The 15576-nt window shown below is 34.9% G+C and overlaps 2 protein-coding genes across 15 annotated transcripts; one reads left to right on the top strand and one right to left on the bottom strand.

Annotated features, from left to right (window-relative positions):
* Positions 1-1167: 1167 nt before the first annotated feature.
* Positions 1168-4706, bottom strand: LOC121767494 (cyclin-D1-1-like). Of its 6 annotated transcripts, none has more exons than XR_006043127.1 (7): positions 4278-4706; positions 3947-4036; positions 2987-3085; positions 2524-2725; positions 2302-2410; positions 2151-2222; positions 1168-1249 (listed from the first exon to the last, which is right to left on the bottom strand). XR_006043127.1 is itself a non-coding variant. In XM_042163771.1 (7 exons), the coding sequence occupies exons 1-7, from the start codon at positions 4533-4535 to the stop codon at positions 1232-1234; spliced, it is 870 nt and encodes a 289-aa protein (XP_042019705.1). In that variant the 5' UTR covers positions 4536-4706; the 3' UTR covers positions 1168-1231. The 6 variants fall into 6 exon arrangements, 4 of the variants coding, with proteins under 4 accessions (XP_042019705.1, XP_042019704.1, XP_042019703.1 ...); XM_042163771.1 differs by having other exon boundaries at positions 2302-2432; XM_042163770.1 differs by lacking the exon at positions 1168-1249 and adding an exon at positions 1308-1934 and having other exon boundaries at positions 2302-2432.
* A 7084-nt stretch (positions 4707-11790) lies between these two features.
* LOC121767143 lies at positions 11791-14752 on the top strand. Of its 9 annotated transcripts, none has more exons than XM_042163341.1 (10): positions 11791-11880; positions 12082-12278; positions 12368-12729; positions 12952-13110; positions 13344-13427; positions 13666-13803; positions 13879-14022; positions 14086-14193; positions 14279-14330; positions 14407-14752. In XM_042163341.1, the coding sequence occupies exons 2-10, from the start codon at positions 12272-12274 to the stop codon at positions 14433-14435; spliced, it is 1083 nt and encodes a 360-aa protein (XP_042019275.1). In that variant the 5' UTR covers positions 11791-11880; positions 12082-12271; the 3' UTR covers positions 14436-14752. The 9 variants fall into 9 exon arrangements, with proteins under 9 accessions (XP_042019275.1, XP_042019279.1, XP_042019277.1 ...); XM_042163343.1 differs by having other exon boundaries at positions 11803-11880; positions 12110-12278; XM_042163344.1 differs by having other exon boundaries at positions 11812-11880; positions 12110-12237.
* The last annotated feature ends 824 nt before the right edge of the window (positions 14753-15576 follow it).

Raw genomic sequence — 15576 nt, forward strand, 5'->3', positions numbered from 1 at the left:
TATTGATATACATTTTAATTAAATTGAAGTGTGTCATATTTAATTTGATAATCTTATTTATGTGTGTGATTTCATCCAATCATAATTCTTTTTAATACTATATCAATAAACTTAAGAAAAATATTACTCCATTCAATGCATTGTACAGAGCCTACTTAAATGTACTCCCTCTGTCCCATTAGAAATTAAACGTTTTCTTTTTGGTCTGTTCCATTAAAAATGAAACGTTTTTAAAAATGGAAACAATACTCACTCTACTTTTTCTTTTCTCTTACTTTACTCTCTCTTCTTTAACTCACAAAACAACATTACATAAAATCTCGTGCCGAAAAGCAAATGTTGCATATTTAATGGGACGGAGGGAGTATTAGCATAGGGAGATCATTTATAAGTAGTGGAATTTCCATTGGGTGGTAGGTCGTGTATTTCTTATCACCTTACACTTAATAAATGTATTTTGGATAACCTCGAATGTAATGAGCTTCTTGATAGTATATACTCCCTCTGTCTCACTCACTATAAGTGACACGTTTTTTTTCGACCGTTATTTTGTGAAAATGATAAATAAATAGTTAAAGTGGAGAGAAATTAAAGTAAGAAAAAAATAATATAGAAGAAGGTCGTATATACCTTATTCTCTTACTTACTTTACTTTCTCTATACTCTAACTTTATTACTATAATTTTTGCAAAACAACGTCCGAGTTAAAATGCCTCCTTAGAATAGAACAGAGGGAGTAAGCACTAAGTTTTGAATAATATAATTCCATGTTAATTAATCATGATACAGACAATTAATCAATTGTATATAATGTAGTAGTAGCTAGTAGTGATTCATCACTTTTAATTATGCAATACCATGTCCATATATAGTTGATTGAGATATGCAATACGATGCAAATCCCCCCACACAATAATTCAAAGTAGTTTAGCCTTTACTGAGGTTGGGGTGGCAATGGGTCCGTATCGCTGAGATCCTTTATTAATCACAAAACCATAGATTTCCAACGAGAACGCTTCAACTCAATCTAAATCATATATTCACACCCACTTGTATACCTAAATCTGACACCCTATCTCTATGCCGCTATGCGAGGGAGGAGGCATAACTCTCTCAAATCTATCGAAGAAATAAGAACTCACCTTCACTTCACTCATTCAATCACTCTTCACAAATTTTAATTCTTTTGTAATAAAAACAAATGGGAATGCTACAAAATCCTGAGTGTCAATCACATGCACTTGCAGTCCTGCGAATATGGGGTCTCAAACAGATTACAAGCAAATAAAATAAATGGAGTAAATTCATAAACAAAACCTATACGCATATTCATTTCAAACAATGACAAGTCGCTGTCGTCTGAAACAAAAATAAATAGAAAAGAGAAATCCAAATATGACACGGTACACGTGTACCCCGCGCCAGTCCGTGAGGACTTTGTTCAAACAAATTTCCCGCCAAAACATTCATACGTGGACGATCTTTCATACTCAACACTCACAAAAATATGGGAAAAAAAAAAAGAAAAGAGTACATTAAATTCTTCAATTAAAGGAGTTGCAGCATCCCTCAAATTTCTGGCATCTCCATTGATTCCTCACACCCATTTTTGGTTCCACCAATCTCTCTTTCAATTGCATTCAATTCATTCATACCCCATCACTCCCACCCACCAAAGTACTACTAAAACAGTTTCCTAAACTCAAACACCTTCCAATCATTTTGCTCACTCACTCACATATACTATGTCTAATTAATTTTAATTAAATTCCCATCGCTAATCATTCATGTGTAGTTGTGTACACAAATGATTGACTATTACCACCCCCCGACCAAGAAGGGGTTAGAATTAACTCTCACAAGAATTTTCAAACATCTTTTTCTTTGTACACATTAATGCAAGCTATGCACTCTTCAAACTTTCTCATCTCCCCCTGAGAAAAAAAAATACTCCATTGAGGTTTCTAGACGAATTATTTCTATTAAATTATGTGATTATGCAAGTCTTCCTATTTAACCCTCTTAATCAAAGTCTCTTCATTTTCATCTACTCCATCACTCTTTCTCTTATAAGATGGAGATGGAGAAGACAGTAATGAACTGGTGCTGTCTATACTTGCTCTGTTTGTGACTCGAAGGTCTGGGAATACCTTTGGCTGCTTCTTTGGCCTTATTTTGAAAACGTCTTGCCGAATCAGCTGTTGACAACTCATTATTTCATCCTGCATGAGTATTAATTAATTACTACCATATACTAATTTGTAGTTTTTGGTTATAATTAAGTAATCTTTTCGAAATTACTTTGTGGAGTCCATCACACCATGACTCAGCATGTTGAGCAGTGATGAGTGAGAATTTTGGCAAATCATTTGCTGCAAACAGTATTGTTGCAGCAGCAATGCAAGATGGCCTACACCCAAGGAAGCTGGTCTCTGTTAATACGGAAACACGGAATTAAAACCAATTTTCGGTTAGTACAAAATTAACTTGGGTTTAACTTGTATTACTCCTTTAAATAAATACCTTTAAATGTGGAGAAGATGATTTCTTTGGCCCTTGTAGTGAGGAAGTCGGTGTAAGTTCCAGAGGGGTCAATCTTGAGCGCGAAAAATGGGAGATAACAAAATGGGGAAATAGATCGAAGTCTCCAATCCAACACACTTAAAACTAGAAGTTCCATTCTTTGAATAGTTCTTGCTTCAAAACTAAATTTTGGGTCTTCAACCTAATAATCAAATGAATTATGATATATTCCAATAAAATTTTACTAATAATTTGAGAGTTTATAAAACAAAATTAGCTTGCAAAAAGATAAATGTATAAGTAGGAGTAGTAGTTTATATAAATCGTTAGCAAAAAAAGATAAAATTGCAATTCTAGTAATTGTCAAACATATTTTCGAGTTAATTAATAAAATTAACATTTAATCAAAAATTAAGAGTTTACAAGCTACTAGTATTATTATTTGTAAAATCAATAATAGTACCTGAAGATCCAAAAGACAAGGAACAAGCCGTTCCTCCATTTTTGCAGCTAAAGACAAGCATGCAACAGAGAGTAGTTGCAGCGGCCATCCACTCATTTTCTGCCACAAAATATAAAAGAGAAAATATAAAAAATTAGATATATCTACTAAATTTAGTTACTACTCTTACTACTTGTACTCCATAAAAGTAAATAATAGTAGTAGTAGTAGTAGTAATTAATATTGTGCACGACACATATGGGCCTTTCTACTACCGAGTCATAGACTTTGATAATATTTCTTGAAATATAGTTCTTATCGTCATCATTTAAAATTATTATCATAGGAAACAGGTTTCAAAAAGTAAAACCTTTAATGCGTCATTTCAATAGATGGATTTGGAACCGAATAACCGATAATTAGTTGGGAGATTACGTCAACTTGGTTAGGAGTAGTATACAGTGAAGAAACAATTCTCAGCGTTGAACTTGTTTTATTACTCCACCTTTACTCATTTACACCACATATTGCTTTATGGAATATTTAATGAATTGTAAATGGGTTGATAGATTATATTTATTGAGTTACCAATTAAAGCGAACGGTCTATTAATTGCCAATAAAATGATTTTTCATAATATTTTTTCCAAAAGCACACATTTAATTTAATTAAAAAGTCAAATGCAAAAAAAGTAGCAACTTCAGAATTTCGAAAGAGATTAAAACACACTTCGATATAAAACTATACTACTACCAAAGAAACTTCAACTCACTAAACGTCCTTATCGTTTGTTCTTAAAAGTCAAAATATTTCCGATAAAAATTAAGAATAAGAAACTCTAAAATCAATAATATACACTTATTAGTCTATTAAGAAGGCTGGATCTGACATGCATTTTGAGGAGATAAGCCAAGTGGAGTAGTATTTTCTAATCATGAAGAAAAAAGAGATTAAACTACTTAACGGAGACGGTGTTTTTACCGGTAGCTGATGGCAGCAGCAAACGAAACGATCAAAATAGTTGACGGAGAGATACGCCGTTAACGGCTGAAAACCGTAATATCGTTGCACCTGCACAATGAACCAAGCATCGGTCAAACAAACCATACGCAAAGGATAATATGCTCCTCGAGTGCGCAGTGCGCACTGTTCCATCGCTTCCTACGACTCGTCCCACCCGCCGGCGCATACTAGCTACATTTCTAAAAGTGCGCCGCCGCCATTTACAATCGATACCGGTTAGCCATCGGCGCACGATAGCAGGAATTGCGAACCTGAATCTGGAAAAAGGAGAATACATAGATATATATACCTTGAGAATCCATGCAACAAATTCAGCTCTAACCGACGCATCGATCGGCTGATCGATGGCGCGGCAGCTACTGATTCCGGCTAGATCTCTCTCGTCTTCCAACAGCCCGGAGATGGACTCCGCGGCGTCCGACGGCTGAGAATCGAAGTTCGATGAGTATTCCGGCGAGAAATCTCCTCCGCCGGAGGAGATTATACTACTGGAGGCCTCGCCGCAGAGGAGGTCGGAGAAGCAGTCTGAGCACGACGACAGTGACATGGCGAAATCGAGCGCCGAAGACGACTCGTCATTCTCTTCGAATCATATTTTGTAGAAATCGAGCTTTGTATCGCCCGATTGGCCGGTTTATCCGCCGGAAAACGTGAGAGAGAGAAGAGGGAAAGTGAGTGAAGAAGAAAGAGTGAGAGAGGGAAAGACTGTAGGTTTTGGTCAGTTAGACTTAGATTCACTAAACATGTGATGCTTTCAATATATAAATAGCTAAAAATTAACAATGCTATTTTTCATTTATTTTTTTAATATACGATAAGGTAGTTTCATTGACTGCATTTTTGTATGCTGAAATATCAGGAGAGAGTAGTTGAGAAAAGGCTTTTTGCGTACAAAAAATTAGTATCTCCTATATTTTCCGAATAATAAATAATTCAGACTAAACATAATGAACATAATACACCACCCTAATATTCTTAAGTAGAGTATACCACGCATTTTCGAATAATAAAATAATTACATTTTACCACTTATTTTCTTAAGTGAAGTATTTTATTTCACTTTTTTTATATAACGAAGTATGGACACAGTACATATCATCCTATTAATTTTCAAGTCATACGGTATTGATATTAAACTGTAAATAAAGGAGTATATATACTAATTACCAAATAATTTCAAAAGTTGCAATCATATATTAACACCATACCTACTTTTCTGTCTCTTCATAATTGACGTTTGAACAAAAACTGCAAAAATAGAATACAATTAATTAATTTGTTTTAGGTCCGAAGAGGATTAACTGAAGCTGCTGAAATCCCCCTAGTACACCATCAAAGTTTCAATCCATATAATTATTTTGTTTCATGTGTAAGAAATAGATCTAATAATTATGGAAAAATTAGGTTTATTTATCTACTACTCCTATATCATGTTTAAAACTTTATTAGAAATTTTTTTACGAATTAATTTGGATAGTGATTTTTTATAATCTCAACTTGTCCCTAAGTTGCGACACTACCTCTATGCTCTAGATAGTACTACTAGATAAATATAGTCAAGACAAAAGTAGAATAATTTTTTCATTATTATATTAACAGCAGCCGTAGCTTGGGGCAACTACAAAGCATATAATAGTGATATAATTAATGAAGCATACACACATATTGCTACACATTTTTGGTGGAGCGTGGACATGATTTGACTAATTGAACTCATTTCGATTAAATAAATATTTAAATATAGTTGTAAGTAGTAGTTGATCGATTGAATTGATGAAACCTTACATTTGTGTAACAATTGTTGATGTGACTTCATTCTATTAGTTAAAATCCCAACTAGCTTTATAAATCCAAAATAACCTCTCACCCATTTGACATTTCTTCCTATTTAAATTATTGAAATGTCATTTTGTAACTTTATGAATATAATGATAATCGATTATTTATTCGAGTAGAAATTTATCGTTTTCTTAATTTTTAATGCTCTACTTTAGTACTATGATATTTTTCAATGCTAGAATGTAAAAGGAAGTAGTTGTGACAAGGCGTTTGAGATCCGTCAAATGGTACTTGTATTTATATCATGATATCCAAAATTAAACCAACACTTTTTTGATTAACTCATGTAACTATACTAGATTGTCATTCATATCTATGATGTTTCGTCATATATTATCTTACTCCAAGTAAACATAGTGATGAGCCAAGAGACAAGTTAAGTAGATTACAAAAGAAGTTCAACCAAAGTTAAACAACCTCAAAATGAATTAAACTAGCAAAATCAATCAAAGTTGAAAATCAATTAAACTAGCAAAATCAACAAAAGTTGACGGATAACACCCATGACAAAGATACAAGATCTAAAATTATACAAATAAACATATCCAAATAAAAGAAAAATGCCACAAAGAACTCGATAATTCAAGAGAAACACAAGGCAAGCCAGAGTCACTTTGCAATTGGATAAAATTAAAAGCACTTGATCACTTCCACTCATTGTGGTCTGTCTCTCTTTGACTCCCTTTATTATAGTATCAAATTTCTACTTAAAAAAAGAGTATTTTTTAAGGACACAAAAATCGAGACGCAACGTTGAAAATTTTTATAAAATAAAAACAGTTTAGAACACAAAAGAAAGCGTACCTAAATTAAAGACAAATTAACTTAATTTTTGGTTTTTCAACACACTTCCATTTGAATCCTCTAATTTCAGTTGAGACACTAACAATAAAGAAGATTTTTGAAGCGTTAGTGATATATTTAGAAATACAAATAAGCGTCCTTAATTATATTAAAAAAATTTCTTAACGCTTTTTTTTATGTAGTTTTCTAATGTTGCTCAAGTTATTAAACATCTGATCCAGTTGGGCTGTAATCTTGTTCGAATGTTTCATATCGACCAGGAGACTGGGGCGGACACATGTATAATAAGGGAGGGTGGGGCTAAAGCCCTTAATAAATTTGTTTTCTAACTTTTTTTCTTTTGTAAATTTTTTTAATTTATCCAAGTTTAACACAAATTATTATGTAAAAGCCCCGATAAATATCCAAAAATAAACTTTAAAACAAAATTTAGAAATTTCAGCCCTTATCGTTATTTATTTCTGCGTCCGCCCCTACCAGAAGATAACATCGAACACAGAAATCCATAACTTCTTGTTAAAGTTTTAAAATAGAGTGTTTAACCATTATTGTATTACATTGATAGGGAGCTAAGAAGGGATATTCCATGTATCAATCACGAGAAACGTACCAGAAATTGCTGGAAATATTTCATCGTCTATGATTCTTCAATCCAGTGCTACTATTTCATCTTTCATCATTTTTATATGGTCTTGGGCGGTTGGGACTGTGTATTAATTGATTCGAATGAGATCGAATGTGCAATTGTTCTTCGGCATAATACTTGCTTTTATTGTTTTACATTTTAAAAGAGTTTTAGATTTCAACACACATAAAAGTTACTCCGTACATGAAATTGATCGTGTATGCGAAGAAATAGCGATCGTTTGGCCAAATACATATTATTAATATTAATAGTGGCCTTCCCACCAACAACTATAATTAAGTTCATGTATCAACAATCCAACTCTGAAATGTTGCCCCCTCAAATAGGTACACAATCCACAATTATTTATCATCATAAACTCCATTCATAAATAGTCAATGAAATCATTTATTTTAATTTGATGGTACAAATTACACATCTATGACAAATACATAAGAAAATAGGATCCTACTATATTGAAAATTATCTTTCATGCAAACTATAAACTAAAATAGTAATAATTATATTTTTCGTTGATGTCTGACAAATAACGTCAAATCATGAAAATCTAATGGTCTAGATTTTATTTATTTATTTTTTTTATAAGGAGGATCGACGGTGGTTCCACACCTACCCCCGAAGTGACTCGGACCCCCGGCCTAACGGTCGGAGGTGAAGCGTCTTACCAAGACGCGCTTCGTTGCCAAGGTGGGACCCAATGGGTCCACTAGCCCCGCAAGAACGGGTCCAGGATTTTTCACCTCCCCCAGCTCCTGGGTCCAGGCACGCGTACAGGCTTAATCACCTCCCGAAGCTCTGGAGTCAGGCCAATGAATCCACTAGGCCCCAGGGAAATTAATCCCCAAGATGCGCCTCAGGGGTCGAACACGCGACCTCTAGGATGACACGGTATCCTTGCCTTCCTTCTCAACCAGTTGAGCTAGGAGGCTTGCATATGGTCTAGATTTTAGTTTGTACTACTAGTTTTTAGGATAGATTTAGTTCTCAATTGATTACTTCTCTAAAAAAATATTTATAGCTTACAAATTAACCTACAAAATAGATTATGCAGTTCAAATATTTTAGTTCCTTAAGATCCGGCCTAGCCTAGTTCTTCAATTTAAACTATACACAGCGACAGAACTACATAGGGCCAAGGGGGGCTTGGCCAGCCCCAGACCCAGACTCTCCATTACATAGCCGTCCTCCGATCAGTCTCTGCCCCAAGAGCCAGCAAATACTGCCGCCCGATTTTTTTAAATTGAAAGTAGAATTAGGAAGGAGAACACAAGATTTGGGCGGCAAAGTGGAGAAGAGGCCGAGAGAAGTATGCAAAAAGAGGAATTATGGAAAGAAGGAAGAGGAATGGCGAGAAAGATGAACAGGGGAGTGCAAAAGATCTGTTTTCTTATTTTTTTTTGGATATATCTCTAGCATTGGAAGAAGGAAAAATATTTGACGCGTTAAATGGTATAAAAATTAATATGTAGTCCAACACTCCATCGTATAAAATACTTTCATCATAATTTAATTCCACCCTTAATAATTAAAATCAAATCATCAGAAACTACATAATTACTCCAAATAATGAAAAAAAGCTTAGTTCCAAATAATCTTAAATTTACTAAGATAAAGAGTACTCCCTCCGCCAACTAAAAATGACTCACTTTCCTTTTTGGTTTGTCTCATCCAAGATGACTCATTACTATAAATGGAAACTGACAAACTCGTATTTATAGTGTCGTGATTGGTATGTTGATGCGCCTAATTGTTGAGTTTTTGTGCTCAAAAGTGTGATTTTCAGCCAATTACTCTATGTTTCGGAGTTCACGTGTTTGTTGAGTGTTTCAGGCAAAAATAGGCGAAATTGGAACAAAAAAAGGGTCCACCCGGTCGGGTGAGTATATGAGGCTGAAAAGCCACCCGGCCGGGTGGAAGAGATAAGCCGGTTAAAGACCAGAAACTACCGGGCGAGAGTGACCCGGCCGGGTGAATTTCCTTTGTAATAATTCCACCCGGCCGGGTGGAAAATTTATAAGGCGGAGACTCCAGAGAGTTTCACCCGGCCGGGTGAATTTGCTGTACAATAATTCCACCTGGCCGGGTCCGATGAACTGACGATTTTTAAAGTCTCCAGACGCGATTTTTGAAGGAATAAAATGAGGCAAGAGCTAGGGCACTCGTTTTTCATTGAATAGCAGCGGCGAAAATACACAATTTCTCTCTCGGAAGCACTCTTGGAAGAAGATTGAAGATTCAAGCTTCGATTCCTCCGCCAATTGTAATCCGTATCATGAATTCCGTTGTTTTCTTTAGTTTTTATTTGTTTTCTACCTTGAACATGAGTAACTAAACACTTTATGTGGGATTCTTGGTGAAGATGCATTGACTTATAGTTTCAATCCAATTGATTTCGTTTTTATCTTGCTCTTGTAATTATTTGATTTATTCTTGTGCTTTTCCTAACAATTGCTTGATCACCAATTGGGAGTGTAGGATTTCTTAGAGTAATCGGGAGATGAAATAATTAATCTTGAAAGAAGAGTAATTCACACCTTAATTCAATAGAACTCGGGAGAGTTGAGGTTTTGAGTGGAATCCGTTATCTTATCGATCCATTGGGAGTTAGGTCTAAGAATTAGAAGGGGACTTCAATTATTACACTTAATCTACATGTTTCTCACCTCGGGAGGGAGTTTAATCTACAACTGTGATTGATTCAATAATTCGAGAGACTTTAAATGGTAAATCGATTTCAATTGGGTTAGGCTATGAGTTGTGCATCGGATCCTTGAATTCTGCATATTTCTCCACCATCTTACACAGCTTTCTTAATTGCCTTCGTGTTTAAGTGTTCTATTTTATTCTCCGAATTTACATGCTTTTAGTAGTTGTTAGTTTCAAAACCAAATTTCTGATTGTCTGGATAGTAGTTGAAGTTTGTTCGTGGTACTTAGGTTTACACTTAATTGTCTCTGTGGGATACGATATACTCTTGCTTGCTATTTGCTACGATAACCCCGTACACTTGCGGGTATTAATTGGGTAAAATAAAGTTGAGTCAGAAACACATTTTATCTCTATTTTATCCCCTCTCTCTTATTTTACTTTATCTAACACACAAAATAAAACTGCATAAAACTCTGTGTTGTCCAAGGAATGGGTCATCTTCCTTGGGACGAAGGGAGTATTTATGAAATTTATTAAAATAGATTTGTCATTGGTGGATAGAGCATATAAAATTGATAGTAACAAACTTTTTTTACTACAATTCGTCTAAGAAAATTACTCCCTTTGTAGTAGATGCGTTTCATTTGAGCACTTATTTTTTTAAAAAAAATATACTAAATAGTTAAAGTGAAGATAGAGTAAAGTAAGAGAGAAAATAATACTCCACATGTCTCATAATAGATGTCACACTTGGAAGATGACACATGATTTTAGGAGATGTTATTTTGTGTGTTGAGTGATGAGAGAAAATATAATTTTATAATGAATGTGAGATGGAACTTTTTTTCAAAAGAAGAAATGTGACCTCTTTTGTGGGACAAACTAAAAAAGAAAGTGTGACATCTACTATGGGACGGATGTAGCATAAAAAAGAGCATTCTTTATATTATTCTCACTCTTATTTTACTTTTTCTCTACTTTAATTATTTATTATCATTTTTTCAAAATGAGCCGAAAATGAAATGTCTCTATTGCAGAGGGACGGAAGGAGTATTATTTAATACTTTTTAAAATTGTAATGTTGTTATATATGAAATATTTTACTATTGTTATAGTTATTAAAATTTTCAGCCCCGGCTTATTTAAATTCCTGGTTCCGTCACTGACTATACATCTATTTGTGGGAGTGAGAGTAAAAGATTATGAAAGTTGATTAGGATTGATGATTGATTTTACATTGACTCACTCCTAGCAATCTCTATGTAATAATTAAGATTGCAGGCTCGAGGTATCTTTCTCAATATAGATGCATCATTTTTTTTCTACATACAACTAGATACATACATAAAATAAATTATGTTTTTGGATCATTATATTTTTTGGATTTAGTTTCCGTAAAATGTGATCATGTATTCTACGTATTCTACGAGTCAACCAAAACTGAACTTTCCAAAGCGACAACTCAAATAAGACTGTTTGATACCTAACTAAAGATGGCCTGTGGCTGAGTCATGTATAAATAGTGAAGAATGTTGGGTTTGAACTGTTTAAGCAAAATGTGATTTGTATTGGACTTTTTTATTAAAAAGTTTCATTAGTTTCTATACACAAAACTTAATATACAGGCATGATAAAATCTGATGCTACTCAAATAAAACTATAGTATTAAATATTGGTCGGTTCTATATCTAAATTGATATAATGCTACTTATCCAATAATAAGCTGGTGTATTATGGAACTCTAAAAAAGTTTCATTAGTTTCAATTCAGTATTAATGGGCTTGAACTCAGGCCCAATCCAAACTATCCGTCTTCATAAATTTCATAATTGGGCCAGTTTCGAGCTCAAATGAAACCCCAAAACAAAAGCCCTAAAAAGAATGGAATTGATTTGAAGAGAGATGGAGGGAGTGGAGCTAATCATCTCACAGTAGGAGGAGGAAGGGATTTCCAGGTGATTGGAGGTTTATGCTTAGTTTATGGTTTTAATTTATCATTTCTCTCCATGAATTGAGTTCTTCTGCTGAGTGCTCTTCCGTTTTCACTATTATCCAACTGAGTGGTATGTGGATGTTGTCAATGGATTTTCCATATTTTCATTCGATTATTTACATCTATGGAGTTCTACTGATTCGAATCTTACTGTGTGATATAGAATAACTGGAGTTGAACATAATCTGCAGACATTCTCTATTGCTGAATGCATTTGTTCTGTGCAATTTCACCATTTCCTCTGGCATTTTATTTGTGATGGAGCTAATGTTGGTGGATGTGATCATCGATTATGTTTGAGGAGATGTGCATTTTTTAGGTGCAGTGCGTTTTTTCACGAATGCCTCAGTTTTATGCTTTGTGAGTGTGCGTTTCTCGGCTAGTGAGAGTATATATGTAGGTATATTATCTTTTTGTGTTGATTATTGTATCGATTTCTGTCAATTCAGATTTGCCCGAAAATAGGGAGGATATTAACTCGGTAATGATCAGTTTGTTTCATGCACGTTGCTCAACACTCCTATCAAGGGCTGGCAATCTTGTTTCGCATAGCCATTCTTGCAGATATCTTGATCCTTCACGGATAGCAACCTTCCATTTTTCGGGTGTTAGAACAGTAAACTTGGTATATTTGGCGACGGGAAGTCAAGTTCAGTGCTACTCTTCGAAAAAGTCTGGGGGATCTGGCTCTCGTCGAAAAAGTAACCCTAAACTAGTGATGGACAAGGATGAGTTCTTTGTTGTCCGTAAAGGCAACCTTGTTGGTGTTTACAGAAGCTTAAGCGATTGTCAGGCTCAAGTTGGAACCTCGGTAGTCACTTGTTTCAAGTTTTGATATGTGATTTTCTTTGCATTGCTGACACAATAACTAGGTCGGCACTAGCATTTTGTTATTGATTGTATTATCTTGATTAATGCAGCAAATGTTGGTGTCAACCTTGTTATGATGTTGTGCTTATTCATAACATTTTCTCAAACTTAGTGATGGTATTGGCTAATAACGTCACTTGACTGTTGTGTTTTATCCTGGCAGATACGTGATCCTCCAGTGAGTGTGTATAAAGGCTGCTCCATGCCTAAGGATACAGAGAATTATCTCCAAACACATGGCCTAAAAAATGCCCTGTACACTATCAGAGCTTCAGATCTCACTGGTGATCTGTTTGGAACTCTTATGGCATGGCCTTTTCAGGTCATCTGTAGATTCTATACATAATTTTCATATGTGCACTTTCTGTATATATTGGTTTTAGGGTAGAAATATAGGTTAATTGTTCCCTTGTTTTGAATCTCATGATGATGGTTGTTATAGGAATGACTGATTTTGTTCATAACTAGCAATTTTCATGTGCTGTTCTATTTGATAGTTTGTTTAGCAAAAGTTAATTATGCTAGATTAGTGATAAAATTTATATTTGATGCCAGCCTTCTTCTAGAGGAGATGATGCACCTTGCCAGCCAGCAAAAAATAAATTAGACAAAGATTCACTAATACTATCAAATTATGGGGTAAGTTAATCTTTAGTCTCGTCTCTTTCATTTCGTTTGAATATAATTTTTCTCAGCAGATAGTTTCTAGATGCTTCAGAGTGATGATTAATGACATACGATGCACAAAATCGAAAATAACTTCACCTCAAGATAATTTAAGCTCAAAAAGTGAGGATGGGGATGGATTTCCTTGTATTTCCTTGTTTAGAATCATGCATCTTCAGGATTATTAATACTCCAGTACAATTTGCCGTAGGAGAATATTTCTTCTGGAACTGTGAATTATCCAAAATCTAAGGAGCGAACCTGTACTCTTGAGTTTGATGGTGCTTCAAAAGGAAATCCTGGACAAGCTGGTGCTGGAGCTATACTCCGATATGATGATGGAAGTGTGGTGAGCAACCTATCGCTATTGTTTCCTCCACCCGTAACACGAAACTATGGACTGTAATTTGTTACGCAATATCAGATTTGTAGATTGTCTGAAGGTATTGGGATAGCCACCTGTAACTTTGCCGAATACCGTGGTGTTATATTAGGATTGAGATACGCAGCTGAAAAAGGTTTTACAAGTATTCGAGTTCAAGGTGACTCCAAGCTCGTGTGCATGCAGGTACATTTCTTGGCATCTTTCCTTTTCAAAAACTATGCTTTCTGAACAACAACGACGTTGCAGATTCAGGGTCTATGGAAGGTTAAGAGCGAAAACCTCATGAATCTGTACAAGGAGGCAAAGGAATTGGTGGGTAGATTTGATTCATTCCAAATTGCGCACGTCCTCAGGGTAAACTTATCCACAGGTTAACCAAATATATCATGTGTCTCTCTTGATTTATCCGAGGCTGATTTACAGTGTTATCATGTGGAAGCACTTGAATTCCGAGGCTGATGCTCAGGCTAACATAGGCGCCCACCTTGCTGGTTAGGGCTTTTTCTCAATATTTGGTTATCAATTCTGTATACATCAACTCATCTGTATCTCTTTGCAACTCTGCAGAAGGAGAAGTTCACGAGGATTTCGACTAATAGTTGGGCGCGGTAGATTCTGAGGCTGATGAAGTTTTTGTTGTGAACCTGTATGATTCTGGGACTCTCTAAGTTAAGTATATTACTATACATTAATACGCATCTGTTAGTTCCAGCACGCCTTATATTTTGTGTTACACAATTCTTTTTAGCTGCGGAATTGGCAGGTAATATTTATACCTACTGAAATTCAAACTTGGGGATTTTTGTTACTGAATCTGGCTGTAAATTTGTACTAATTTTTTTAATTCTCGTGCTGGAAATAGTGAATTCGGATTGAGTTTTGAATGACGTACACTAATTCACCTCTTTGGCCATTTTTCTGTGTTAAGTGGCTTCCCAGTTTCGTTTCGACTAAATTCAAGTGCATTTAATCTCATATTTTATATTATACCATAAGTTATTCGAGAAATGGAATGCAGTATCTGATAAACAAACACTAAGAAATAGTACGAACCAAGGGGAACTTACAAAAGCATGAAACATGCACAAAAGATTCGACTTGTTCAATCTCAATTATCGTCCATTTTTTTTCTATTTAATATGCAGTTTGTATTTGTATTTTATATTAATAATAGTTTGAAATGTTCTATTTGTGATATATTCTACAAGTAACTGGAGTACAACAATAATTTAAATTTAAGTCTTTAAATTTCTGTCTATTTAATATAAATTCAAATCTTATTTCTGTTGTATATGACAAAGGACTCGAATATATTTAAGGAAGGAAGACATATTCAATATAAGTACTTTAAAAAAAAATCCAAATTTCAACTATGCAAAAGTCTCCATAACATAAGAGCACCCACTACGCGTCGCGCCGGAGTCCCGCGAAGCGTTGCAGCTCGCCGTCCCGTCCCGCGTCCCGTGTCGCCGAGACAAGCGACGGGCCGTCTTGCCACGCGCCTAGGCGACGTGGCGCGACCCGGCGTCGTGCGTGACGCCCACTCGCCGGCCCGCGAGTGGGCGTCGTCACGTGCTGACGCAATAAATATTTTTTTTTACAAAATTCAAATTTAAAAAAAATGGAAAAAAATTCTAACGGTAATAATACCGTTTTTTTGTTTTTTTTTATATATTTTTTTACTCTATAAATACTCATAAACTCATTCTCATTTCACACACAACTACACATCTATTC

Source organism: Salvia splendens, chromosome 15, assembly GCF_004379255.2.
Source record: "Salvia splendens isolate huo1 chromosome 15, SspV2, whole genome shotgun sequence".
NCBI lineage: Eukaryota > Viridiplantae > Streptophyta > Magnoliopsida > Lamiales > Lamiaceae > Salvia > Salvia splendens.